The 11754-nt window shown below is 59.6% G+C and overlaps 3 protein-coding genes across 6 annotated transcripts; all 3 read right to left on the reverse strand.

The window, feature by feature from the left end:
* Positions 1–213: 213 nt before the first annotated feature.
* On the reverse strand, positions 214–3634 carry VEGFB (vascular endothelial growth factor B). 2 transcript variants are annotated; one of them, XM_003419618.3, is made up of 7 exons: positions 3350–3634; positions 2764–2806; positions 2233–2429; positions 1991–2064; positions 1765–1800; positions 1283–1518; positions 214–654 (listed from the first exon to the last, which is right to left on the reverse strand). In XM_003419618.3, the coding sequence occupies exons 1-6, from the start codon at positions 3407–3409 to the stop codon at positions 1305–1307; spliced, it is 624 nt and encodes a 207-aa protein (XP_003419666.1). In that variant the 5' UTR covers positions 3410–3634; the 3' UTR covers positions 214–654; positions 1283–1304. The 2 variants fall into 2 exon arrangements, with proteins under 2 accessions (XP_003419666.1, XP_010597384.1); XM_010599082.2 differs by having other exon boundaries at positions 1283–1417; positions 3350–3631.
* A 165-nt stretch (positions 3635–3799) lies between these two features.
* On the reverse strand, positions 3800–8673 carry DNAJC4 (DnaJ heat shock protein family (Hsp40) member C4). The gene is made up of 8 exons (XM_064289284.1): positions 8511–8673; positions 8299–8464; positions 7934–8053; positions 6931–7024; positions 6245–6429; positions 5997–6161; positions 4211–4297; positions 3800–4127 (listed from the first exon to the last, which is right to left on the reverse strand). The coding sequence occupies exons 1-8, from the start codon at positions 8671–8673 to the stop codon at positions 4022–4024; spliced, it is 1086 nt and encodes a 361-aa protein (XP_064145354.1). The 3' UTR covers positions 3800–4021.
* Positions 8674–8910: 237 nt separating this feature from the next.
* NUDT22 (nudix hydrolase 22) lies at positions 8911–11728 on the reverse strand. Of its 3 annotated transcripts, none has more exons than XM_023559648.2 (6): positions 11641–11728; positions 10851–11348; positions 10296–10394; positions 9576–9673; positions 9367–9460; positions 8911–9065 (listed from the first exon to the last, which is right to left on the reverse strand). In XM_023559648.2, exons 1-6 carry the CDS (start codon positions 11644–11646, stop codon positions 8949–8951), a joined length of 912 nt encoding a protein of 303 aa, XP_023415416.1. In that variant the 5' UTR covers positions 11647–11728; the 3' UTR covers positions 8911–8948. The 3 variants fall into 3 exon arrangements, with proteins under 3 accessions (XP_023415416.1, XP_064143946.1, XP_064143947.1); XM_064287876.1 differs by lacking the exon at positions 11641–11728 and adding an exon at positions 11445–11634; XM_064287877.1 differs by lacking the exon at positions 11641–11728 and adding an exon at positions 11428–11634.
* Positions 11729–11754: the final 26 nt, after the last annotated feature.

Here is an 11754-nt window from a genome sequence, read left to right on the forward strand (position 1 = left end):
GATGGAGGGAGGAGGCAGGAAGGGGGGCCCTCACTGCCTCCCCTGTGCCGGGCATAACATGACTGTGAGGACTGCATGGCTCTGGTATTGCCTGGGACTGCCTGTGGGATCTCAGGCCTTACTTCCTCCATCTGCACAACGAGGGAGGAAGACAGCACACATTCATGCCCAAACGAGCCAGCCTGAACAGTGACACACAGTGACACAAGCAGGGACCGCTCCTTCCATCTTTTATCAGGTTTGGGGGTCACAGTTCTCGTACTAAAGCTCAAATCCCATTCTCTGCAGGGAATCAGGGTCTTCTTAGTTGGGGAGGGAGGAGGTGGCGGTGAGATGCTCACTTGACAAGGTGGTTAAAAAGTGAGAAGGGACCCTGTTCTTCCCCAAACTGGTTCATGACCCCTCTTGATGCCTCCAAGTCTTCTTGCCCAACTGTGCCCACCCAACTGGACGGTGGCCTCGGGGGCACAAGGGACAGCAGGAGAGCCCCCTGAGAGGCCCAGGTCCTGGAGCAACGTCTGCCCTGGCTGAGGTTTTGAGGGCTGGAGTGTCCTCATCAGGCTCCCCTCTTGTCCCCCTCTGGGGTGTGGCCTGTGAGGCAAGTGGCCCTGCTGAGTCCGAAAAGCAATGTGTCACCTTCGCAGCTTCCGGCACCTGAAGAGGGGAGGGGTCTGTTTACACCAGCTGGAGCTCAGCCCCAGCTCCTCTTGACTCACCCCTTGTTACTCTCAGTGAATCCCATTCTCGCCTAACACTCCTGGTAAGCCCCAACTGGTCTGGTCCTAATGACGACACCCCATGGCTTGCCTGTGGAGTGGAGAAGGGGTGAGAGCACCTCAGAAAAGGGCGGCAGACTGGGTCCCACCACATCCCCTGGCCTCTTGGTACCCATAATGTGGGCCAAATGTCTACCACAGGGGCTTCTGGGAAGCCCAGAGCTTTGCAAACTGGGAGAGGTTGTCTCCTTCACCTCTAGTCAAATGTCACCTCCTCAAGGAGAACTTCTCTGACCTCTCAAAGATGGGCTCAGGTGGCCCTCACCACAGCTCTCAACCTCCACTGCTAGCATGATCTGTCCTTGCATCCAACTCCCAACTCCCACCTTAGAGCATTAGCCTTGTATACGCTGATCACGATGCAGCAGACACTTGGGAAATACTTGTTCAACACATTCAACAGCTTTCACTTCCCTGGCTCTCCTCCCACTGGCAGACGCATGCTGGACCTGCTCCAGGACCGGGCCTGAGGCCTTCCCAAAAGACCCAGCCCGCAAGCCCCTCACCTGCAGGTGTCTGGGTTGAGCTCTAAGCCCCGCCCTTGGCAACGGAGGAAGCTGCGGCGTCGGCAGCGGCAGTGGCAGGTCTGGGGGTCAGGGCGCTGGCGGCGCTGGGTGCAGCGTGGGCAGAGGGGCCTGGGGCTGGAGTGGGATGGGTGATGTCAGCTGGGGAGGGTGCTCCGGGGACAGAGTCCCAGCCCGGAATGGATCGGGGCTGGGGGCGGTGGTGGGGAGTGGAAGCCCTAGGAGGAGAAGCAACATGTCTGGGGCAGGAAGAAAGAGGCTTCCAGCTTCCGGGAGCTGGGGTCAGGTCAGACCCCAGAGCACACGACTTGACTCGGGAGCAGATGGAAAGGGGAGGGGGGACAAGTGGGAGGAGAAAGAGGGAGGGGACCACAGCTTCCTGACACACTTGTATAGCCTCTACTCCACGCACCCCACCCATCCTGGGCTCCAACTCCACCTCAGCAGGAGCTGGAGAGGCTCACCTGTCTGGCTTCCCAGCACTCTCTCTTTTTTTGGGTCTGAAAGGTAAGAGAGACAGAGACAAGGAGAGGGAGGATCAGGAAATTCAAGCACCCCACTCTCTTGCCCCAGATCCCAGGCCTAGCCTGGCTCTACTCCCAGAAACCCGGTCCCCACCCCCAGGTGCCATACACCCATCACCCCTCAAGCCTGGTGTCTGTGAGCGCAGAAGGTGGGCCTGGCTGGCACCTGCATTCACACTGGCTGTGCTCCTCCAGGGACATCTCCCCCAGCTGACTGCTAGGGTACCGGATCACGAGGATCTGTGCTCGGGAGGAGGAGGACAGGGAAGACAGTGGGCGTGACAGCCAAAGGGGACACTCCAAGGGCTGGAGGGAAAACAGCCTGTCCAACAGGCAGGCCCATGGTCCCCACCCCTCCCCGTGCCCCAGTGTCCACCCAAGCCAGGCACACTCCACCTGCCCTGGTACCTGCATTCGGACTTGGTGTTGCCCAGTAGGCACGCACTCCAGGCCGTCGTCAGGACAGCAGCCGCCACAGCGGTGCACAGTTACGCAGCTGGGCACCAGTTGCTTGGCCACAGTGCCCATGAGCTCCACTGTCAGGGGCACTACCACCTCCCGAGGCTGGCAGGTGGCACGGGCATATACATCGATCCATGACACCACTGGGGGCAGACCGGTAAGGGTTAAGTCCCCACGGGGTTTCCTGCAGCTGCTCCCTGGTTCCCCTGCCCCCCACCCCAGCAGCTCTTCTCCCCAGTCTCCATGTCACAGCTGGCCTCCACCTGCCCTTCCAACTTGTCTTCCCCTGCCCTGTCTCCAGAACCCAGGAACCCCACAGCCTCAATGCTATCCTCTGTGAAGTGGGCACAATAAGATTTGGCATCTTACAGGACAGTTGTGATGACACAAGATGACGGCAACAAGGTACTCAGAATCAGGGCATGTGGCAAACCCACTTTGTGCTGGCTCTTACCAAGTTACTGTTACTATTATTACCTTTCTTTTGGTGGCCAGGGACATCAGGCTGGGAGGCAGCGGCCTGTGGGAGACAAGAGGCCTGAGGTGGGGGACACCCCTTGGACCCAGGGAGGGCTCTAGGAAGGGCTGGCCCCGTTGCTGTCCAGGGTTCTGTCCTCAAGGTCTGACATCTTCCCAGATTGCTTTGTTCCTGGGGCCATGGCTCTAGCTTTACCTGTCCTCTCCTGGCCACCTGGGACCTGCCCTGGCCCAAGACCCGCCTTGCGCGCTCTGCAGGCGGCGTCGAATCTCCAAGCCTCGCGGTTGGCCTTGTGCTGGAGGCAGCAGGTCAGGAGGGGACACAGTGGGCGCCGAAACCAGGTCCTGCAGGCACCGAAGTGGCTCCGCCCCCGACTGCGCCCAGGGGACGGGTGGGACGGGGTGCGGTGGGGGAGTGGCCCCAAGGCTGAGGCGGCAGGAGGGGCGCCTCCCGGGGGATGCTCTGGCCCGGCAATGCCCCGGTCCAAGGAGGACCCCGCAGCTCCCTCTGCCGAGGCACGCGCCTCCCCACTTCCGCCAACCTTGAGAGGGCACGGCAGGCAGCGGGCTGCAGGGCCGCACGTACCTGGGCGGGGGCCAGCTGCAGGAGCGCGGCGAGCAGCAGGCGGCGGAGCAGGGGGCCCATGGTGCCCACGAGGGCCGCGCGCCGGGGACGCCCGCATTGCCCTAGCCCGGTGGCGCGGGGGGCGGTGGCAGCCACAGCCCCATGGCGCGGGCCCGGGCGCGGCGGGCGGGGGCCGGGCACCGGGGGCGACTCCTCCGCGGCCCCCTCCCGAGCCCTAGGCGCAGGCAGCGCAGCGCAGCGCAGCGGCGGCGGCCGGAGGAGCCAGACGGGCGGGCGGCCGGCAGCGGGCAACGGCGGGGACGGCTGGGGCGGCGGGGGGCCGGGCCCGGGCTGGCGGGCGGGCGGCTCATGTGACCCAGACAACGAGCTCCCCACCGGGCCGTGGGGCGGGGGCGGGGCGGGGGCTGCGGGGTCCGCCCTCCACACGCCCCCTCCCACTGCAGCAGGGGAAAGGGGACGCACCGCCCAGGGGGCCGGGCTCCTGGGTTGCCGCCGCCAGAACCCGAGGGCGGGGCGCAGCCCCAACGCGAGGCCCTGGCGGGGGGCTTGGGCTGAAGGAGGCAGCCAGATACTAGAGCTGAAAATGACTTTACTGCACGCGTTTTGGGGAGTGGGGAGCCCTGGGAGGAAGGCAAGGAGGGGACACACTGCAGGCCCCGTCCAGGCGGCCCCTCACGGGTCAGCGCCTCTGGGCACCATCCCAGGGTCCTGGGGAGGCCCTGGCAGCGGCGGCTGCTGTCTCTGCAGTCGCTCCTGCTGGAGCCTGGCTCTGTTGGCCCTGAGGAGAGAGCACCCGTTGGCTGGGGCAGGGAGGGTGGTGCCAAGGCGGTGAGGAAGGGGCAGGGTAGGGCAGGGACAGACCTGGCCCGGGCCCGCGTGTCGTTGTAGATGGCAGTGATGATCCGGTCCTTTTCATCCATGAAGCTACGGTGCATCTGCTCCAGCTTCCTGCAAGGGGTTTACTATTAACCCTGGGTTCCCTATCCCTGCTGCCCCCCAAGTCCTGCTCCCCTCCACCTCACCCTGGGGTCTCATGGCTTTACATATGTGGGACCTTAGCCTGTGTATGTGGGGAAAGGAAACAACGTGCCACGGCTTGTCCAGGGTCCAATGGTGACCCAGGTCCCTAGCCGTTCTGCTGAAGTTAGTGACAGGAACTCTGGACATCGGCTTGATCCTGGCAGGAGGCTACACAGGATTGTGCCTCTAACCCTATCCCTGAACCAGACAGGCTGCTAGCTGTGGGTACCAGCCTATGGGTATCTTTGCTGTAGAAAATCACCGCCATGGTACTGGTGTGCCTGGAAGCAGGAGTGGCCGGGAACCGGCAGACTGACTGAGTGAGGATGGTGTGGGTGAGGACCAGTGAAGATGACTTGTTTCTTCTTCAACTCTTTTTTTTTTTTTAACAGAATATAAGCCTTATTTTAAATTATTAGATTGAACATACATAAAATTACTATTCCAAATCACTATAAAAGTTTCTAAATGCTTACCATACCTTCATCTCATTGGTAGCAAACAGTTCATGCTCTGGTTCTGGTCCACAGACTGCTTTTTCTTTTTTTTTTTTCTTCTCTAAATTTTATTTACTTCCTTGTTGAGAAAATGCATAGCAAAACATACAGCAATTGAACAGTTTCCACATGTACAACTGAGTGACATGGATTACACCCTTCGAGTTGTACAACCATTCTCACCCACCTTCTCTAAGTTGTTCCTCCCTCATTAACACACACTTGCTGCCCCCTAAGGTTCCCATCTGATCTTTCAAGTTGCTGTTTTCAGTCTGATCCCATAGAGAGAGCTCTTTAAAGAGCACAGTGTTCAAGGCAGACCTTTTTTACCAGTTAAGCTAAACTATTGTTTGGTTTTAAGATGACTTCTGGGAATATTTTTGGTTTAAGGTTTAAAGATGATATCAGGGCAGTAGTTTCAGGGGTTCATCCAGCCTCCCTGGCTCCAGAAAGTCCAGAGTCCATGAGAATTTGAAATTCTGTCCTGTATTTTCTCCTTTTGATCAGGATTCTTCTATGGAACCTTTGATCAAAATGTTCAGTAATGGTAGCTGGGCACCATTCAGCTCTTCTGGGTTCATGGCAAAGGAGACCATTGTTCATGAAGGCAATTAGCCACACATTCCACTTCCTCCTCCTGTTCCTGACTCTCCTTCCACCTCTGTTGCTCCAGGTGCATAGAGACCAATTGTTGTGCCCTGGATGGCTGCTTGCAAGCTTTTAAGACTCCAGCCACTACACAATAGACCAGAAGCACTAAACATGGTATTAGGCCTATTAACTGGGATGTCTCATAAAATCATGACCCTAAACCTCAAAAACCAAGGAACCAAATCCCATGAGGTTTGGGCCTTTGCTTCTTGTTCACGATTTGGGTTTGCTCCAGTGCTGCTTGGCAGCTGGCACCAAAGAATTACGTTCAAATTATGAAAAACAGAAAATGACAACGTTAGCCATTAGTGCCTCTGCTTCTGCCAAGTAAGAAGAGGCTCCAGAGATGGGGTTTAATGAAGTTCTTAGCTTGAGGAACACAAGAGCGTCGGCCATGGGGGCCACGGGGAGAGCCTACTGAGCTCACAGTCTCCCCTGCCCTCCCGCCCATGCCCACTACCCCAGGAGCCAGAGTGCACCTGAAGGCGACATAGTGCAGGCCCATGCCTGCCAGCATGAGCAGAAAGCAATACCCCAGCACCCGCTGGTTGTGTCTGTACTGCTGCTGCCTCGCCTCAGGCCCCTGTGGCCTCACGCGGTGGAACTGGGCCCAGTACTGTGCGTTGGGAGGTGCCCAGGAGCTGCTGGGAAAGAGAGGGAGATACAGTGTGGGGATGAGGCTGCCCAGGAGACCTGGAGGGATGAGCTGGGGGCAGGACTGGTGTACCTGCGTGCTTGGTGGGCAGGTCCAGGATGGGCTGTGGTCCCTGGAGACTTTAAGGGGCTTGACCAGCGGAGCTGGTGGTCGTAGCTGCGGCGGCTCTGCTCATGGCTGAGCACATGGTATGCCTCATTCAGCTCCACAAAGCGGCTGTGCAGGGCCGGGTTCCCAGGGTCCCGGTCGGGGTGCAGCTGGTGTGGGACAGGACTCCCCTCATCTCCCTTTCCATGCCCCTTCTCCCAGGACCCACCTCAATGATGTCCACCCACAAGGGCTCAATCACTCTGAGAGGCCTAGCTGGTAAGCGACCCTTGAATTCAAGCCTGCCTGCCCTCTGGACGGCCAGAGTGAGGAAGCACAGACTTGCCCTCACTGTGTTCGGGCCATCCCTCTCTGCCAGCCCCTACTCTCACCATATGCCCTCATCCAGGCCTTTTAAGTCAACAGTGGGCAGGCAAATCAAAAGAACCATGCCCAGCCCCTTAGAGAGGACCACTGGCTCCTACCCCAACCTTCCCTCCCACCTGGTCCAGATTCCCCCTCTTTGGGCACTCCCACTCCTTACCTTGCAGGCTAAGGGGATGTGGCACCAGCTAGGGACACAATTCTACCCCACCTCCATTCCTAGGAGTTTGGAGCATATCCCTAGCTGACTCAGACTTCCCTTTCCACCCCCTTATGAGCATGGGTACCTCTTTGGACTTGGTGAAGAAAGCTCGTTTAATTTCTTCAGGGCTGGCACCAGGATGCACCCCTAGCAATTCATAGTAGTTACTGGGGCCAGACCTGAGGAGAGAGGCCCGAACCTGCAGGGGCTGAGGGAACCGAGAGGATACCCCCTCCTTGCTCCTCCCATCCTCTCTGGCCATGCCCACTCTTTGATTCAACTGGGCAGGGAGACCCAGACATCCAGCCCTCATGTCTCCCTCCTGAGCTTGCCCAGGGTTCCTGAGCTTCAGAGCCCTCTGCACTGTACGCTTCCCAGGGAGACACGGTGGGGGCCTGAGCAGATCCCTAGCCCTCTCCCTTGGGATAAAGACATTCCCTCATGAGACCTTGTGGTTCCAGAGTGAAGCCCTGAGGGATCTGGGGTCCCCCTCTGGCCCAGTACCCCAGGTGGACACCAGGCCTCTTTGAAGGCTCCAACCCCCACTCCTCGAGGCTCAGGGGCTGAGGCAGGTCCCAACACAGACATAGCTCCAAATCCCTCCTCCCTTTTTGAGTGTTGAAGGCGTACAAATCAGGACTATTCCGATTGTGGTCCTCAGACCCTCTGCAGCAGAAACACCTAAAGACCTTGTTAAAAAACCAGATTCCTGAGACCCACCTTGTTCCTCCAGATCAGAATCTCTAGGGCTGGGCCCAGGAATCCACATTTTTGCAACTCCCCCTACCCTCCAGGTGGCTTATGTGCAGTGATGGTCAATGACCACTAGTGTTGTGGAAAGCACATCGGGTTGAACAGATGCCAAGTCTGCCACTTAACTCGCTGTACAACCTTGGGGTCGTCCCTTAATCTCTGATCCTCAGGGTCCTCAGCAGTGAGGGTGAGGGTTACCTGAGATTAGCCTGTAAGGCACCTGGCACAGGGCGGAGACCCAACTATCCGAGCATCGAGGGCAGGGCCCAGAGCTCGGTAGATTCTCAACAAAAACCCACTGAACGACTGGGCCCGGCTTCTGGCCCCCAACTCACCGCTGCCCGGCGGCCGCTCCAAGGAGCCGGGTGGGGGGGCTGCGGCGCCACAGCTGGCACAGGCGCAGGGGCAGCAGGGGCAGCAGGGGCAGCAGGGGCGGCATGATGGCGGGCGGGCAGCTGGGGAAAGGAGGCCACAGAGAGGAATGCATGGAGACCAGGACGGGGCCGGACTTCAAGTACTCCGGGAAGGGACCTGGCCCCGTTTTCTTGCCAAGGAAAACTGAAGTAAACCCGGGGAACCCTGGGGCGGGTGGGGCCTCCTTGCCCAGAACCAGAATCTAGGGTCCTGGACCTGTCCCCGCCTCTGACAACGGAGTCCTGGGCCCTGCCCCGCACTAGTCGCAGTGCCTTGAACCACCAACCGGTTCGCCGAGACCCTCTCCCCCACCCCGGGCGTCTGGGAGGCGGGCATGGGGAGGAGCCCCAACCAAGCCCCGCCCCAGCGGGCTCGGCGGCCGCAGCTATTTCCGGCGCCCATCCAGGCTCTATCCCGAGTTCTCATTGGCTTAGACATCAAGGCCCCGCCCACTAGACCGGAAGGGGCGGATCACGGCGAAGACCCCCGCCCCCTCACACCCATTGGCTTTTGAGGCCGCGGGTCCGCCCACCGACGCCTGGGCCCGCGGACGTGCAGACAGGCGCGAACCCATCTGGAAACCAGGCGGGACCGAGCTTACGACCCGTCGCCGCCGCTGTCCCGACCTGACCCACGGTGAGGCTTTCCGGCCAGCTGCCATCGCCCTGTTCCGCCGACGTGGCTGTTAGTCCGCTCAGCACGTTTCACAGAGCCGCCTCCCACCCATTTGTGGGGGGATTGACGAGACACTGCCCTCAACCCATTTGCAGACTGGGACACAGACTGGCTGTTTTGTTTTTTGATTTTCTTTCAAGTCATTTGTCCTGTCTCCCTCACTCAGCCAAGGCTCTCCCAGAGTCCCCTGTCTGTCTCCCGAAAACAGAAGACCCCAACAGAATCCAAGAATAAAGTCCTTTATTGTCTTCAAAGCTGTGGTTACAGGGCTGGGGACCCAAGGGCACTGCCCTGGACCCGGCTGTAGAGGAGCACGGCACCTTTGGCTGAGGGACAGAGCTCGGCCCAGACATCCGCCTTCTGCAGCCTCCGCACGCTCTGTGGGAAGACCCAGACATCCAGCCCTCATGTCCCCCTCCTGAGCTTGCCCAGGGTTCCTGAGCCTCAGAGCCCTCTGCACTGCACCCGCCCCAGAGAGATATGGTGAGGGGATGAGCAGATCCCTGGCCCTCTCCCTTGCACTGAGGCATCCCCAAATGAGGACCTGTGACTCTAGAGTGATGCTCTGAGAGAACTGGGCGTCCCCGTCCAGCCCAGCCCCCCAGAAAGACACCAGGCTTTTTTGCAGGTCCCAACTGTCACCCCTAGTCCAGGCAAAGGACAGCTTGCCAACCCAAACCTGTGTCTCCACAAAGATGATTCCTGTGGACTCGTGGGCCTCAGGTCCCCCACTCAGATAGTGCTTCCTCACCTGCTCAGAAGTCAGGCTACACCTGGATGAGGACATGAGGGTGGCTGGATCGGTCCCCAAGCCCTGGAGGGCCCCTGCGGAGCCCTAGCTGCCCACCTAGCCCAGGACCCAGGATCCTGTCTCCCAAGCCCACTCACTGCACATAGAACTCGGCACTGGCACGGCCGGCGCTTGTCTCGTTGCAGGCGATGCCCAGCAGCAGGGGCTGGCTCAGGGTGAGCAGCGGCAGGTTCACCTGGGGCCAGGGGTCCCACCTGTCAGTGGCCACCCCTCTGGGTGGAGAAAAGCCCCTCACCCCTGTACAGCATTTTACAGTTTGTAGATCAAATGTCCAGAATCACAGGAAGTCAGATTTTTAGCCAATTGCTTTTACAGGTAGGAAAACAAAGCCCAGAGAGATTGAACAATTTGCCCAGGGCCACCCAAGGAAACCAAACCCATAGCCGTCGAGTCAATTCCGACTCACAGGGACCCTATAGGACAGAGTAGAACTGCCCCATAGAGTTTCCAAGGTGCGCCTGCTGCATTCGAACTGCCGACCTTTTTGGTTAGCAGCCGTAGCATTTAACCACTACACCACCAGGGTTTCCAAAGGAAAGCAGATTTAATAAGTGGGACTCTGATTTCCTCCTCCTTGAACAAACCTGGGGAGTAGGCAAGACATTTATCGTCATTTCCATTGTATAGAGGAAGAAGCTGAGGCATAGAGAAATGAGGGGTAGAATTCCAGTCCAAGTGTGCCCAACTTGTAAAGCCAAGCTTTTCCCTCAATGCCAGGCCAGACCTGTGGAATTCTGGCATGATCTGCCCCCTCCCCTTCATGTCCACCACATCCATCCAGGTCACCCCCTACTCACCTCATCACAGATCTCCTGCAGGACACTGGAGAAGAGCTCCCGAACTACCAGCTCCCCAGGGAGGTCCTCATGCCGGGGGGTGTCACCAGGGCACAGGGCCTGTGAGAGGTTGAGCTCAGACCCCACTGCCCACCTCTTCCCCTCTGTCCTCCAGCCAGCACTTGCTGGCCTGAAGTCTGGTATGGGCATGGTGGAAATATTGGCGATCCCCTGACCCAGACCCTCCTTTTTTAGATAGACAACCAGAGTTCCAGCTAGGGAGGACCGCACAGAGTGTGGAGCAGGGTGTCTCTTTCTTTGCCCCCTCTCCTCATTTCCCGGGAGCCAGATGGTCTAGGGTAGGGGTTAGTGGGGAGACTGAGGGGTTGTTCTGAGCAAAGCCTCTCCCAGAAGCACCAGGCCAGTCCTTCCTCCCCTGCCCATACACAAATTATCCCTGGACTGCCTCCCTGCATCCACCCAGGACACGCATTATGGCCCCATTAGGGGATGAGCTGGGAGAGCTCAGAGCTCCCCTGAGCTGTCTGGGTCTTTGTGCCTAGCCTGGCATCTCACCTGAGGCTCAGGGTGTCCACCAGGCACATCCACCAGCCCAGGAGCCTCAGCCACTTGCCAAGAGCGTCGCAGGAAGACAAGGAAATCATCGGCGGTGGCCAATGCAGCGCCTACCCCCAGAGGGTCCGCCAGGTAGGCCTGCCTGTCGCCCCAGTCGGCAGCCCCCTGCTGTCTCAGCCAGGCAGCTGAGCTGGCCCAGTTGGTGCCCAGGAAGTCTCGGTAGGAAGTCAGGCCCAGATGCAAGAGCAGCTGTGGCCCCAGAGAGCCAGCAGGTGCCAGGGTGGCCGAGTGCAAGCGGAACTTGGGGGCGTCGAAGAGCCAAGGCTGTGCCTGTAGCCGGTTCTCCCAGACAGTAGCGATGGCCTTGTCCCCTCCTGGCAGTGGGCGACGGTCGTAGGCTGGGCTTAGCTCGGCCTGCACCTGCTCTTCAGGTAGCCCACCCCGGGGGCACTGCAGCAGCAGGGACACCTCAGGATCCATGGTCTGGACAGGGCAGCTCTGGGGAAGGACACAGTAGGACGTCACCGCCAGGGTCCCACAGCCACCCCTGAGCCCGGCAGCCGGCCCCCTTTGTTACCGAATTTCTGAGGGTACCCTCATCCTTTCTGCACTCCTCGACCACTCCCTGGGCGGTGAGGTGTCCTATCGCCCCCGCCAGAGCCCCGAGCCCCGCTGAGACCCGAACTCCTGCGGCCAGGCATCCCTGGGATTCCCGGGCATCCCTGCCACCCAGGGGTCCTGGATCAAGTCACTCTCAAATGCCTGTGTCCCCAAAACCCAGGAGTCCTGCCTCCATCCTGAGGCGCCGACACGCCCTTCCCAGCTCCGGAAGGCCCCGCCTCCAGCCGGCACGTACGGCCGACTGGACCCGCAAGCTCCGCCCCCTCCCCGGAGCGGAAGTGCC

Source organism: Loxodonta africana, chromosome 7 (genome assembly GCF_030014295.1).
Source record: "Loxodonta africana isolate mLoxAfr1 chromosome 7, mLoxAfr1.hap2, whole genome shotgun sequence".
Classification (NCBI taxonomy): Eukaryota; Metazoa; Chordata; class Mammalia; order Proboscidea; family Elephantidae; genus Loxodonta; species Loxodonta africana.

Coding starts and splice junctions, on each gene's coding strand:
- DNAJC4 (XM_064289284.1), bottom strand. CDS start 8,673: ATGGCAGCTGGCCGGAAAGCCTCACCGTGGGTCAGGTCGGGACAGCGG. Junction 8,465..8,510: donor GGCCTCAAAAGCCAATGGGT/GTGAGGGGGCGG, acceptor CTTCCGGTCTAG/TGGGCGGGGCCTTGATGTCT. Junction 6,162..6,244: donor CCTGCCCACCAAGCACGCAG/GTACACCAGTCC, acceptor TCTCTTTCCCAG/CAGCTCCTGGGCACCTCCCA.
- NUDT22 (XM_023559648.2), bottom strand. Junction 10,395..10,850: donor GTGGACACCCTGAGCCTCAG/GTGAGATGCCAG, acceptor AACCTCTCACAG/GCCCTGTGCCCTGGTGACAC. Junction 9,066..9,366: donor TCATCTTTGTGGAGACACAG/GTTTGGGTTGGC, acceptor GTCTTCCCACAG/AGCGTGCGGAGGCTGCAGAA.
- VEGFB (XM_003419618.3), bottom strand. CDS start 3,409: ATGGGCCCCCTGCTCCGCCGCCTGCTGCTCGCCGCGCTCCTGCAGCTG. Junction 2,807..3,349: donor TGCAGCTGGCCCCCGCCCAG/GTACGTGCGGCC, acceptor TGTCTCCCACAG/GCCGCTGCCTCCCAGCCTGA. Junction 2,065..2,232: donor AACACCAAGTCCGAATGCAG/GTACCAGGGCAG, acceptor TCCCGAGCACAG/ATCCTCGTGATCCGGTACCC.